Source organism: Doryrhamphus excisus, linkage group LG10, assembly GCF_037039965.1.
Source record: "Doryrhamphus excisus strain RoL-2023G ecotype Guam linkage group LG10, RoL_Dexc_Guam_v1.1, whole genome shotgun sequence".
In the NCBI taxonomy this organism is placed as follows: Eukaryota; Metazoa; Chordata; class Actinopteri; order Syngnathiformes; family Syngnathidae; genus Doryrhamphus; species Doryrhamphus excisus.
This window is the reverse complement of record NC_136366.1, coordinates 1,241,550-1,256,675: the sequence shown is the minus strand read 5'-3', so window position 1 is coordinate 1,256,675 and position 15,126 is coordinate 1,241,550. Positions and strand designations below refer to the sequence as shown.

General features: G+C 35.4%; 1 protein-coding gene across 1 annotated transcript; it reads left to right on the top strand.

The window, feature by feature from the left end:
• The first annotated feature begins 345 nt into the window (after window positions 1–345).
• valopa (vertebrate ancient long opsin a) lies at window positions 346–13,933 on the top strand. The gene is made up of 5 exons (XM_058049779.2): window positions 346–959; window positions 5,699–5,909; window positions 9,017–9,134; window positions 9,452–9,685; window positions 12,144–13,933. The coding sequence occupies exons 1-5, from the start codon at window positions 596–598 to the stop codon at window positions 12,378–12,380; spliced, it is 1,164 nt and encodes a 387-aa protein (XP_057905762.2). The 5' UTR covers window positions 346–595; the 3' UTR covers window positions 12,381–13,933.
• The last annotated feature ends 1,193 nt before the right edge of the window (window positions 13,934–15,126 follow it).

Sequence of the window (15,126 nt, the reverse complement as noted above, 5' to 3'; positions counted from 1 at the left end):
ATAATATTACAAAATTAATCATTATATAATATACATATATTTTGACACACAGCAGCTCTAGGAATAACCAGAAGTCCTGGCAATTTAAAAACTACCACCCACCCACTTCCATCACCTCATTGGTGGAAGTAATTAAGGCTGAGTGGATTGATGGAAGTTGCATACGATTGTGCGTAAAGTTGTGTTGCCAACATGTCATCTTGGAGCGGCGCACAAGAGGAGGAGAAGAAGGAGGAGGGGTCCAGTGTGCTCCCCTGGGGGGGGGAGCAGAGCATCAGCAGCCTATAAAAGAGCCTCCAACATGCCACTGGCCGCTCACTCATGCGCTTGCTACCTGCAAGCGAATTTGTGAGGCTTCGAGTCCGGTTTGCGCTTCGCCGCTCCTGTCCTTTGCGCACATGGTTTCTAACAGCGCCACGTTACTCAACTTTTCCTTGTCTCTTTTCTTCTACTATGCGTTTTCGGCGTGGATCTCCACATGTGAACTTTATTAGACGAGAGTCGGACGCGAGCAAAGTTGACACTCATGACCAAAAGCGGGATTTTGCGCGCCTTTAAGCCAACAAGCAAGTAGGCTGCGCCGTGGTCATGGACTATGGAGGCTTTAAGTCTCTCCGTGAACGCCGTGTCCCACACCGTGGCGGCCGAGCTGAGCCCAACCGACGACCCGTTCAGCGGACCCATCACGAACATCGCGCCGTGGAACTTCACCATCTTGGCGCTGCTCATGTTTGTGGTCACGTCGCTGTCCCTCAGCGAGAACTTCCTGGTCATGTTCGTCACCTACAAGTTCAAACAACTCAGACAGCCGCTCAACTACATCATAGTCAACTTGGCCATTGCTGACTTCCTGGTCTCCATCACCGGAGGACTCATAAGTTTCCTGACCAACGCCAGAGGTTACTTCTTCTTGGGCCAGTGGGCCTGCGTGGTGGAAGGCTTTGCTGTCACCTTCTTCGGTAGGTCGCTTTTCTACTCTGCCTGAGCTGCAGGCGTCAGTGATGGAGGGGTATCCAAAGTGAGGGCCGGGGGCCGTTTACCGCCCGTGGCTGTTTTTTATTGGACAGTCAAGATTAAAAGTAAACATTAAAGTCAAAATATCAAAACAAAAGGAGAATAAAATGAGAAAAGGTTGTAACTTTACGAGTATAATGTCATTTTAGGAGCATGAAGTTCAAATATCAAAGAAGAAAGATGTTTTTTAAAGTCATAATATGAAGAACAAATGGAGTTGTTATGTTGGAAACATTTTGTAAAATATTAAGCTAATAAAATAAATCTTATGAGAAGACAATTTTGAAAAAAAAAGTTGAAATAGTTGGAAAAAAATCTTAGCTGTAATTTTACAAGAATAAAGTAAACATATTTAGAGAAAAAAGTAAAAAAAAAAGTCCTCTCCTAGTGGAAAAAAGTCTGAATTTTAAAGTTTAAAGAATAAAGTTGTTTTATGAGACAAATAATGTCAATATTAAAATATTGAAAGAAACAAATAAAATAAAAAATATCAATATTAAATAAAATACTTAAAAAATGTTTTGTTTTTTTAAGTTGTAATATGAGAAACCAACAAACTTTTTTTTTATTTTAAATTGGCCCTTTTTTGAAATTGGAATTTTTGGAAAATTAGGTTCGGTAGTAGGATAAATTATTAAAATAATAAATAATAATAGCAGATTGCATGACAATTTTACAGATACAATAATACCAGGTGGACTGTTACGTGTAAAATATATAGTCTGCCCCCCCCCCCGTAAATTTTGTCATATCAATGCGGCCCGCGAGTCAAAAAGTTTGCCCACCCCTGAGCTAACCAATGCTACGTGAGCAGGAAGTGACCCAATCTGTTCCAGAGGGCTCGGGTCGGTTATCGTTTTTTAGTATTTTTTACAATTTAGTAGACATTTCACAAAATTCGAGAAGAAAATGCTAATCGATACAAAGTTGGAATAGCATGAATTCCACTCTTTGGGTTGAGAGTTCTTGCCCCAGGTGGAGAAATTCAAGTCCATGTGGTCTTGTTTGTGAAAGAAGGAAGGTTGGAACGTGAGATGGACAATGCTGATTAATGCGGTCGCTGTACCGATTCCCATCCCCACCTATGGGCCAAAAAAATGACAAGCAGAGATAACGAGTGTCTGGACTCAGTCTTAACGGATCCGGTGAGGAGCTCCATCATTCGAAGTAGATCCACTGCTCCTTCACATGGAGAGGAGCCAGTTGAGGCGGCATCGGGCATCGAGCCCGGATGCCTCCTGGACGCCTGCCCGGTGAGGTGTTCTGTGCATGCCTAGTTGCTAAAGGGCCCTGGGGGGTGGGGGGGGGGGCTGGTCTCACAGCAGGCCTGGGAACATCTTGGTATCCTGCCAGTGGAACTGCGACTGGTGGTTGGAGACCCGGCAAGTCTGGACTTCTTTACCGAGAGTGCTGCCTCTGAATGGACGGATAGAAGGGATGGATAAACTGACGATTATTTTCTTAGTTGATTAATCTGAAGCTTGCTGTGGCGATTAATCAAGTAATCGGTTAGGCCTGAGAGGGACCAAATCAGTAGGAACAAATACTGAAAAATATAATGGGCTGAAATAATATAGTATTTCAATTTTTACATTTAAAAATGATAGTTGTCAATTAATTGAATCATAAATTATTGCTATAAAATAGTAATTGTATCAGAGTTGTACTTTTGTGAGTCAACACTACTTGGAATTGAATTTCCACCATGAACGCGTCATGTGGTTTTGAATGAAAGATCTGGCTCCCCAACTGGTTCTGCAACAAAGTCTCACCGTCTGACCCACAAAAGAATAAATATCCCAGTCAGCAAACGTAAATGGTCTCTTAATTAATAAACGAGCTACCGGTGCTGCGAACGCTAATAACTAGCTCCATTCAATACACATATCATTGAATTCTTCTTGGATTCGGTAATAACGTTAAAATCTCATTTTGACAACACCAACGGCTGCGTTACAGATGAGTACGTCACAGGACGTCCTAATTACACGACTTGGAAATGTTACTCCCTGTGTAAAATGTTAATGTATTCTGGGCAGACGGTGACATCACAGGGGTTATTCTCGTCATGTCGTATTACGCTGAAAAGGTTTCGATTTCATGTGTTTCTAGCTAAAATCCTCCATATGTATAAATCCTTAAGGCACTGACTTAATAATGTTCAGAACTCCCATATTGCTGTATTAATTATATAATCTCATGGAGCACACCAAGCAGAGGTAGAATTATGGGGAAACAAAAAACAAAAAAACCAAAAGGAAACCCATCCATCTTCTATGCCGCCGGTCCTCACGATGGAGGCCATCAGTTGACTCCAGGCATGTCCACCCTGAACTGGTCCCCAGCCAATCACAGGGCACATATAGACAAACAACCATTCACACTCACATTCATACCTATGGACAATTTGGAGTCGCCAATTATAACCTAGCATGTTTTTGGAATGGGGGAGGAAACCGGAGTACCCGGAAAAAACCCACGGAAAGAACATGCAAAATCCACTCAGAGATACCCAAACTAAGAATCAAACCCAAGTCTCCTGACTGTGTGGCCAACATGCTGGCCCCAAAAGAAGCCATCTTACATCTCACACTTTTAATCCCTCAAAAAAAAAATCCTTTCCAGGAATCCAAAACACAAAACATGTTTTTACTGTAAACAAACCGTCAGAAGATCAGGAAGACCTTTGTTCCCATTCATGTTTGGAGTTTGCATGTTCTTAATATTCCTCATAGACGGCGATGCTATCATACTCCAACTGGTAGAGCTCATTGGTAGCTTATAATGAGAAGTTCACCATAGACGTGTTCTACGTGACGGCCATATTTAATGGCAAGCAGTAAATAAACTGGAATTAAATGTCACATAAAATAGCTCACCTTTTCACCCTGTCAAATAGTACAAAATGTTTGAATTTTGTATTAATAGTCACATGGGCTAAAATTAGACTAAATAGGTGACAATATTTTTGGCTCGCATTAAGTTCTCTCAGAAACTTTGATATTCAATTTGGTTCCTGCTGTGCCGGTTGTTGTAAATGTAAATAAATAATGAGGTTTTTTTTTTACTAAAAATTAAAAATTAAAAATTAAAAATTAAAAATTAAAAATTAAAAATTAAAAATTAAAAATTAAAAATTAAAAATTAAAAATTAAAAATTAAAAATTAAAAATTAAAAATTTAAAATTTAAATAATAAAGTTGTTTTGGAAAATTAGTTTGCAGAAAAGTCCTAATGTTAAGAGAATGAAATAATTAAATATTATGGCAATTAAATATTATAAAATATAATGGCAATGATGTAATTAACGAGGAGAAATTTACAAAAATAAAAAAAAAAAAAAATAGCAGAAAATAAAAAGGTATCATTTTGAGAATAAAAGTGACAATATTAAGAGGAAAAAGTCATACTGCAATGAGAAAAAAGCAATATTTTTTGGAATAAACTTTATAACCAAAATGTGACTTGAAAGATCGACTGAAGTTGTAATTTTTGGAAAATTACTTTGGGGAAAAAATTACAAAATTATGGGAATAAAATAAACAATATATATGAATACCGTCATAATATTATTATTAATATTAATATTAGTACTTCATACAAAATTTAAAATTTAAAATTTAAAATTTAAAATTTAAAATTTAAAATTTAAAATTTAAAATTTAACATTTAAAATTTAAAATTTAAAATTTAAAATTTAAAATTTAAAATTTAAAATTTAAAATTTAAAATTTAAAATTTAAAAAATAATGAGGTTATTGAAAAAATGGTTTGCGGTGACAGTACCATGCAGCCCACCACCACCACCACCGCTTCGGAAAATCCAAAAAGTGTAGAGGTTCCACTTTAGTGTCCCATAACAACTATGGTGCATTCAAAGACAAACAAAAAACTTAAAACTTGATGAAAAAATAAAGACATGAACATGCAAAAATGTTTGTCTTTTAAAACAGTTGTATGTATTTTACCTGTATCATCACATATTTATACATTATTACTGACTTATGGGAAGAATGGCCCATTTTCAAGCTTAGAAAAATAATTTCTGCTGAATAGCTGATATGCAAAGATTCACTGTATTAAAAAAAAAACATGATATAAAAGTGTCAGTGTCATCGGCGAACCTTTGTATGGGCTCATGTTTTCATGTATGAAACATAATTGAACATCCTGCTTTCCACCACTCCCTTTTGTCCTCCACGCTAAGCTGAGACATTGAGGGTCCGCGGCTGTATGGGGAAAGGTAATTACCCGCTTGGTGAGAGTGAGTTATTACCATAATTAAAGGAGGCTTTTTTTTAGCCCATCAGGAGGCAGCCTAATTCAACCACCAGGGATCATTTAACTACTTCTAGCATCACTACTGCTACTTATACCTTTTTACATTACACAATTGGGCTCCGTCGTCAAACAATAACAAATTGCTACGCTATAGGAGAAGTTGCATCCAGGCCATCTCCATTGGATAAGTTCCAAAGGCTGATGTAATGACCTGTAATGACATTTTCACTTAAAAGAGGGAAGTCATTTTCAAAGAGATCAGCAGATGCAAAATCACGTCCATAAAACACTTTTAACATTAAAACATGGCGGAAAATGGCTTCGTGTAATTTCATTACTGTGTTAGAAACCACATGAGAAGAAATGTGCGGTCTTCAAACAGAAATCCGTTTGTTTGTCTCAGGAATCGTGGCCCTGTGGTCTCTGTCCGTTCTGTCTTTCGAACGATTCTTTGTGATCTGCCGACCTCTGGGCAACATCCGACTTCAAGCCAAACACGCCATCATGGGTCTCCTCTTTGTCTGGACCTTTTCCTTCATTTGGACCTTCCCTCCGGTGCTGGGCTGGAACAGATACACCGTCAGCAAGATTGGAACGACCTGTGAGCCGGACTGGTGAGAAATACCCGACTCTCGTTGATTGGTGACCTTGACCTTGCATTCATGAGACATCTTGAGACATTGGTCATGACAATCTTGTTTGTTTGGGATGTCAACATAACACATTAACAAGATAACCAAATTATGTCATTGATTATCTTAGAATGTTTGGCCTGTCTTCTATGACGGCAGATGGAGTTTTTAGAACTTTAACTTTAACTTTAACTTTAACTTTAACTTTAACTTTAACTTTAACTTTAACTTTAACTTTAACTTTAACTTTAACTTTAACTTTAACTTTAACTTTAACTTTAACACATCAACAGCAATGCAATTCCTACTCATAATTTGCTTTGTATGCTCGGAATTCCCACACTCAAAATATGTGAATTTAACTTCAATTAAATGGCGCTGTTGAATATAATCCATTATTGCTCACTATAACGTAGTCAGAGTGCAAAGTTTTTTTCATTTAGTGTATTCCAGGGCCCTCAGCACATCGTAAAAATATAACACAACAACAAAAATAAAGAGAATTCTGCAGTAATAAAGGCTAAAGAATTCAGGACACAATATGAAAACCAAAAAGTTTGAATCTAATTGGTAATTTTATGTTAATTTTACAAGATTTACTTCATAATAAAAAAAAACATAATTTTATCATGACAAACAAAATAACGAATAAAGTTGTTTTTGGAACATTAGTTTGCAGAAAAGTCCTAATGTTAAGAGAATGAAGTAATTAAATATTATGGCAATTAAATATTATAAAATATAATGGCAATGATGTAATTAACGAGGAGAAATGTACAAAAATAAAATCGAAAAAAAAATAGCAGAAAATAAAAAGGTATCATTTTGAGAATAAAAGTGACAATATTAAGAGAAAAAAGTCATACTGCAATGAGAAAAAAGCAATATTTTTTGGAATAAACTTTATAACCAAAATGTGACTTGAAAGATCGACTGAAGTTGTAATTTTTGGAAAATTATTTTGGGGAAAAAAATTACAAAATTATGGGAATAAAATCCAAAATATATATGAATATGGTCATAATATTATTATTAATATTAATATTAGTACTTCATACTAATAATATATTTTCCCCCTAATATCTTAAAATACAGTAAATATATTGGAAAAAGTTTGGTTTAGTTTATGCTACAAAAACATACATGGAAGCTAGAACTTTAGACGTAAAACATAAAGGTGACCCCTGTGATTCAATCCATCTTTTGACCAAACAAAATCCAAAAATATCATCAGAGATATCATAAGAGATCATTTTACAGGCTTCATTGCTTCTGCAGTCATAATAATAATAATAATAATAATCTCTCTGCATGAATGTGTTTCAAGGTAAAGGTCATCACTGACCTTGGCCTTAAAGGTGACGTCCGGGTGATATTTTTCAGATGTTTAAATTAAGGCATGCGGATAGAGTGGAGGTGCTGAAATTTAAGGAAACCACAGAATGAATGATTCAGATTATCATCGTCACCTTAAATCACCTTATTCATACACTCAGAAGACAGACGATGTGGCTGATTTTGGACTGGGATTTCTGTGAGGAAACATTTATTGAACAGGAAGAAGGTATACGGTAGAGCTTTCTGAATATTAGGATGCTCACACATGCACAGACAGGATACAAAACTGATTTGTGTGCACCGATATATCTCTAACTGCATTTGGATATTGAGTGTCGGGCGGCTTTGAAATGCTAAAAAGTGTAAATTCACCAACATGAATTGGGATTTGGCCCAGGGCAATTTGATATGAATCACAAACAAACAAAAAACAGTCAAAGGCCAATATATCGCTCATTTTTTTATTTCAAATTTGTACTGCTATATGGCAAAATATTTATGGTATGCATAAGATTGCATAAGACTAGGGCTAATTAGAATACCTTGATTACAAAAAATAGTGGAGTCTACTCCAAAAAAATATACATGGAAATCAATCTGGAGTTTGTTATATTTTTACCATGCTAGTATTATCATAGATATAAAATAATCAGGCTGAATTAGAGGCTTAAGTGAGGCAAATGGTGTCGAAGATTTGTCTTGGATGTTACGTTTTTATGTTTATAAAAGCTCAAATGAAGGAAAAAACTGCCCTCTCCAGTCAGATAAGAGCCTCGAAATGTCAGCTCATTGTTGTGCATTTCTACTACGTTACAAAATATACATGCAGTATACATGCTGTACTTCAATAACAATTATTTTCTTAGCCGATTCATCTGAAACTTTGATTAATCGAGTAATCGATTAGGCCCGAGACGAATCAAATCAATATGAACCAACATATCGCATATTGCAACATATCAGGAAGGAGGCAAAAAGCATCCATCATTATTTTCCAAAGTGTAAGCTGATGTGCGTGATTATCTTGTTTTGCCTAAAACACAAAGTTATAGATCTGCTTCCCTGAATTAATTCAGTGAATTCATATTCCGTTCAGATTTGTGCCAGGTTCAAACTCCTGTGACACTTGTAAAAACACTTAAATACAGAAACACAGAAGAGACAGACAACAATATTCAAAGTTACTCGCAGCGAGTAACTCTGAATATGTAGTTCACGTTTTCGGGGGTCCCTACTACATGGTCGTGCAACTCTGGGGGGGGGGGGGGGGGGGCAGTTGCACGAGCTGTATTTGTTTGTCTATGTCTATGTGTGTGTATATGTGAGAGTAATTACTTTTATTGTTTTATGAGTTCTTATCTTGACACATTCTTGCAGGATTAACACGAACATCTGCAGGGTCGCTGTTGGCGCATCCAGGCACCTCCAGGACCTGGGGGTCCCTGGGGGTCTCTGATCAGGGTCACGGGAACATTTCTTCTTCAGCACATTCAAACACTTTCTATTGTCTAAGCAAATGGATTTAAGGGTGATAACTAACATTATATTCATTCCATCTACATTTGATTCTAATAATTTGAAAGGCTGAAATCAGAAGATATTTACATTTTTAAATCATAAAACCATGAATCGAATACCAAAATTGTCGATTTATCGATTAATCGTTGATTTATCAATTAATTGTTGCAGCTTTTTAGCACTTTATTATGAATTTGTTCAAAGTTATATTTGAGTAAATATGTGTCCACCAGGTATTCATCCAACCTCACTGACCACAGCTACATCATCACGTTCTTCGCAACCTGTTTCATTCTGCCTCTCGGAGTGATCATCTTCTGCTATGGGAAGCTCCTGCAAAAGCTCAGAAAGGTCAGTGTATGATACGTTACTTGATTCTACTTATTATTATTATTATTATTAACACTTGATGTGAAATCAAGTGCTAATACATTGGAGGATGCTGAGCTACTCATTGGGAGTGACCAGGATGGATAGGATCAGGACGGAGTACATCAGAGGGACATTACATGTTACAGGCCTTGGAGATAAAGTCCTGTAGGCCAGACTGAGATGATTGGGACATGTCCAGAGGAGAGATGGTCAATATATTGGTAGAAGGATGCTGCAACCAAACCACTCCACGTCCATTTCAAATAAAATCAACAACCTTGTTTCTTTTCCTGGAGGTGTCCCACGGTCGTCTGGCCAGCGCCAGGAAGCCCGAGCGCCAAGTGACCCGTATGGTAGTCGTAATGATTATAGCTTTCATGGTGGCATGGACGCCATACGCAGTCTTTGCCATACTGGTCACAGCTCATCCGACCATTTCAGTGGACGCCAGGTTGGCTTCCATCCCGGCGTTCTTCTCCAAGACTGCAGCGGTATATAACCCCATCATCTACGTGTTCATGAACAAACAGGTAAGGTTTCTTTTTAGAATACATGTATTTTATACGATTATGTCTATACTACTATATAATGCATAATGCATAGCCCAGCGAGTGTATGCTAGTTAGTCACTCATTGCGATTGGTTGCTGTCACATTTTGGTTGTAAATGCTAGTGTAGGGGTGTCAAAAGGCGCCATTTGTGTCTGACGCTGTTTTCTTATTGGACCATGGCATATTCTAAACATAAATAAACAATTTATATAAAATTAAACAAGAAAGACAGAATGACATTGTAATATTATCACAATATTATCAGTTACTATTGACAGTTACTATGTACAGTACACATAATGTCATTGTATGGTCACATCACCTCGTACTTCGGTACCCAACAAAAAATTACAAAATTAAAAAAATAGATAATTTTAACACCAATGAAACTTATTTTTTTAATTTGGTATTAAACAAAACTACAAATAAAGTTCCAATTTTTTTAATATTAGTTTGCGGAAAAAGTTATTGTCTTGTCAAAATACAGTCAAAGTATTGTGGCAAGAAAGTCATAATTACGAGGAAAATTGAAATATGCCCTTTCCATGGTCCCAAAGTCAGCTGGGATAGGTTCCAGCATACCCGGATGACCCTGGACAAGCGGCATAGAAAATGGATGCATGGATGAAAGTGGAAATAGTTGGAAAATAAAAAAGAAATGGAAAAAATAACAGCTATAATTTTTACAAAATAAAGCAAGGCAGTCAGACGTGGGTTCGAATCTCAGCGTGGGCATCTCTGTGTGGAGTTCTAACCTAGTTTAACTTTAAGTACGCAGATATCAATAATTTCATTTGAATGTATTAGAATTAATGTTTGCAATCGACAATTATGGAATATTTGATACTATCATGATCATTTAGAGTTTGGGGTTATTTGGTTATTATTATTTTGTTTCAAGGCAGCAATTTTGAGATAAGTTGATTACTGTTAAACGTAATTTAATTACATTTACGTGATCAGAACCGCTTTGGGAGCTTGGTTATACCAGGAATCTTTCCTAATATTATCCATCGTTAAAGCATATGAATGGAGAATGTTTACGTATTACATCACGAAGAAGGTGCTAGATCAGACCGTCCTGGAGGGAACTGCATGCCCACGTGGATGTCCTACTTTTGGCTGATTTAAATGGGTCAACACCAAGAAGAGTCGATGTAAATAAGGATGTCCAATCAGCTAAGCTGCCAGTACTTCAAGTCAAGTGACTTCCATTATTAAATGATTCATCCATTCATCCGTTTTCTCCACCGCTTAGTCTCAGTAGAGTCGTGGGAGAGCTGGAGCCTATCCCAAGATGACTTTTTGGGACATAAAGACAAAAATTGATAATTTTGTGTCAGCTTTTTATTCTCCTGTAGCGCATTCTTAACATAAGTAAAACAAATGAAACCAAATTAAACAAAATAATGAATAAATGCTATTTTATTATTTTATTATTTTATTATTTTATTATTTTATTATTTTATTATTTTATTATTTTATTATTTTATTATTTTATTATTTTATTATTTTATTATTTTTTCATTTTTTTATTTTTTCATTTTTTATTATTGTTTTAGAAAATGTTTTATATAATATAAAATGTACATGTTTTATAAATTGTTTTTATTTTTAAATAAAAAAAAATATTATTTTATTATTTTATTATTTTATTATTTTATTATTTTATTATTTTATTATTTTATTATTTTATTATTTTATTATTTTATTTTTTCATTTTTTCATTTTTTCATTTTTTTATTTTTTCATTTTTTATTAAATGTTTTATATAATATAAAATGTACATGTTTTATAAATTGTTTTTATTTTTAAATAAAAAAATATTATTTTATTATTTTATTATTTTATTATTTTATTTTGTTATTTTATTATTTTATTATTTTATTATTTTATTATTTTATTATTTTATTATTTTATTATTTTATTTTTTCATGTTTTCATGTTTTCATTTTTTAATTTTTTCATTTTTTATTAAATGTTTTATATAATATAAAATGTACATGTTTTATAAATTGTTTTTATTTTTAAATAAAAAAATATTATTTTATTATTTTATTATTTCATTATTTTATTATTTTATTATTTTATTATTTTATTATTTTATATTTTATATTTTATTTTATTATTTTATTATTTTATTATTTTATTATTTTATTATTTTATTATTTTATTATTTTATTAATTGTTTTATAAAATGTTTTATATCATATAAAAATGTACATGTTTTGTGTGTGATGGCCTGCGGCGTAACTGTGTTAGTTAGCAAAGAATTGCAGTCAACCACTGATGACATCATAGACCGGTGACAGAGCTGACTAGCAAGCTGTTAACAAGGACGTTTAGTAATAAAAATAATAACAAGCTGAACGTCTAACTCGTCTCCTTCTAAACGCTAACCTCTCCATCTTGGAACGCTCTCGATTTCCGGTTCCAGTTCAGGAAGTGCCTCATCCAGCTCTTCACCGGCAGGCTGGCCGTGCCTGACAGCCAAATTAACCAGACCACAGCGCGACCCGGAACTACCGCGGAGAGCCACATAGGAGAAATGACCACCATTGCGGCCCGCATCCCCGTGGATAGCACAGCCTTGCCAAGGTCGGAAGAATCTCCGACTGACTGCGGGTCCTTCGCTCAGCTTCCCATCCCTGAGAACAAAGTGTGTCCAATCTAACAGCAGGTGGACGACAACGTTCCTTTATTTGGCACCTTTGGACTCGATTGTTTTCGTTGTTGGGAGAAAAGGATTGGATGATAATGAGAAGGCCGATTTTTTGTTTAGTTTCTCTTTCATTGGCAAAATCCGAAAGGAAAAGAAGCTCTATTGCAGCAGTTTGCGCAATATTTGATTTGAATCCAGCCCAAAGATGGAACTGAGCATTTCGGAATACTCAGTTCTTAACCAATTAGATTCCTTGTAAATATGAGCTTGCCTTAATTAGTTTGCGTGGCCGATGACTATCATCTCCAGTGTCCTTTTTTTTCCATGCCTGCACACCTCGTGTGCCACAGAATACAACACGCACTTTATTCCACTTGATAGCGTCAACTTTCAAATATGAGAATGCAGCCTTTCATCTGAGTCGTTTGAGTCCCGAGACAAAGCCCGCGGAGGAAAGCATTGTTTTTCTATGCTGTTTCACTACTTTTACTGTATTCAAAAAGTCAAGCCCTTTTTTTTTGAATTTGGATACTTTATTCGTGCGGCTTGGTAAACAGGCGAGGACAATGCTTTCATCCTCGCTGGAGATGGTCAATGCAAGATGTCCCTACTGGCTCCACTGCTGGCCAATATATTCATTCATGCAGTGAAAACAACACCGAGATGCACACAGGAAAACATCCTACTACACTTTATGGACAAAAGTATTGAGACACATAAGCCTAAATTTGATTTTTTTACAGTTTTAAAAAGGCCCGTTTCCGGTATCCCACCGGCTTTCCTTTTCTTTGGCGCGCCACCACTTGAGAGACATAATGAAGTCCAAAAAGTTAACTAACAAGCGATGTTTTTCTCACGGAATGTTGTAAAACAAGGGCTACTTGTACGCATTTTGTTGCATTTCGACGGTTAAAAATCTGATTTCAGTGTCAGTATTATGCTTCTGCATCAAGACGCTAATGTCGGCTACACCACGCCATTACGCTCCACGCTCTGCTAACACCCATGCAGAGTGTAACGTACGGCTCACCTGGAACGTAAAGACTGCGATTTGCCGACCTAATCTGTTTTTTTTTTTTTGTAAAAACAGCAAAAAATTAAAAATCAGCAGTAATTTTACAAGAATAAAGTCAAAATACTAACAAAAATATGAGGAATTTTTTTTTAGTAGCCTGCCATTGAAATAATGAAGAAAAATATTTTTTTTATTAAAACTGTAATATTATGAGAATCTAACAAAACAACAAATACAGTTGTACATTTTTGAAAATTAAGTTTTAATGTTCCTACTATAAAGACAAAATATTGTGAGACTATAGTCCTATTTATGTATTGTGTAAAACTATGCCAGGAACATCAAATTAAAAGCACGGAAAGAATATAGATCCACCATCCACCAGTATGAGCCTGGAGTTTATCAGAAGGTGCACCATGCAAATCTTACCTTTATGCATTACATAGTATCAGTATTTGGGGGCAAATATGAGGTGAAATAAAACAGGTATCGTAGTCTATCTGTGCAGGTAGAAGGTGCTTTCAAGGACCGTCAGAACACTGCATGCATTAAACATAATGGCCCCTATTTCCAAAATTGATATCTTTTTACATAAAATTCAATGTAGTTATCAAATTGTTTACCAGAAAGAGAATTTACATTCCTACTTTTTATAGATAAAAAAATTTTTCTATCTGCGATTGTGATTAATTACAAGTTAATGATGGACAAAATGTGATTAATCATGACTAAATATTTAAATCGATTGACAGCGCTAATTCAAAGATATGGCGATGACATGTACTGTAGTACTGCTCACAGGTTGTTACTGTAATGTTCAGTGAGACGCACAAGCACCAGACTCGATCACCGGAACAACAGGCTTTTATTGCAGGTTTGAATGATCTCAATCCCTGCCAGTGTACCAATATTTTTGTCCATACAACGTACACATGCACACAGATGAATAGCAATCTAGTTTTTAAAAAAAAAAAGAATATTTCCAACAATACGAGCACAAAGGAAGCCCAAGTGACAAAAAGGTCCAAATGCAATGGAATAATCAGCATCACAAGCACAGCGATAAACAGCAATAATAATAAAGTCATGAAATATCCTCACAGGTCAAAGGTCAGCAGAGGGAAAGATGTAGCAAAGTGTTTGTTTTTTTTTACTTGCCTTTGTGTTGCATGTTTGTTGACCACGTCCAAACCCACGGTGGTTTTGATTGACTGTGTTATTATACAAGCTAGCGTACGTGTTTGTAGTCAACTGACTTTATGTTTCCGACATTTGTAATCAGGTAGGAGAAAACCTTCAGTGTCAGTGTCTTCAGTGCATCTGTGTGAAATGTGTTGCCTTGTCATGGTTAACAGTAAAACACACCTTGGTGAATGTAAATCGTAATTCAACACAATTTAGGGGACCTGTTAGGATTATAACAAATATACTCGACCGTCAGTGATCAGAGTTGTTGTCCCTTTTGGTTTTTAATTCCACTTGCAATGCACGCTGTTCATTTAGCATAGGGGTGTCCAAAGTGAGGCCCGGGACCCATTTGCGACCTAATGTGTTGTTTTTGTTTGTTTGTTTGTTTGCAATTTAAACAGATTCTTTTTGTAAAAACAGCGAAAATTGAAAAATCTGCAGTAATTTTACCAGAATAAAGTCAAAATACTAAGAAAAAGTTGTGATTTAAAAAAAAAATGAGGGAAAAATAATTTTAGGAATCTGCCATTGAAATAATGACGAAAAATAAGCTTT

Excerpts from the sequence above, each read along its gene's own strand:
- valopa (XM_058049779.2), top strand. The coding sequence starts at position 596 with ATGGAGGCTTTAAGTCTCTCCGTGAACGCCGTGTCCCACACCGTGGCG. Across the intron at positions 9,135-9,451 it reads TCCTGCAAAAGCTCAGAAAG|GTGTCCCACGGTCGTCTGGC; the intron begins GTCAGTGTATGA and ends CTTTTCCTGGAG. Across the intron at positions 9,686-12,143 it reads ACGTGTTCATGAACAAACAG|TTCAGGAAGTGCCTCATCCA; the intron begins GTAAGGTTTCTT and ends TTCCGGTTCCAG.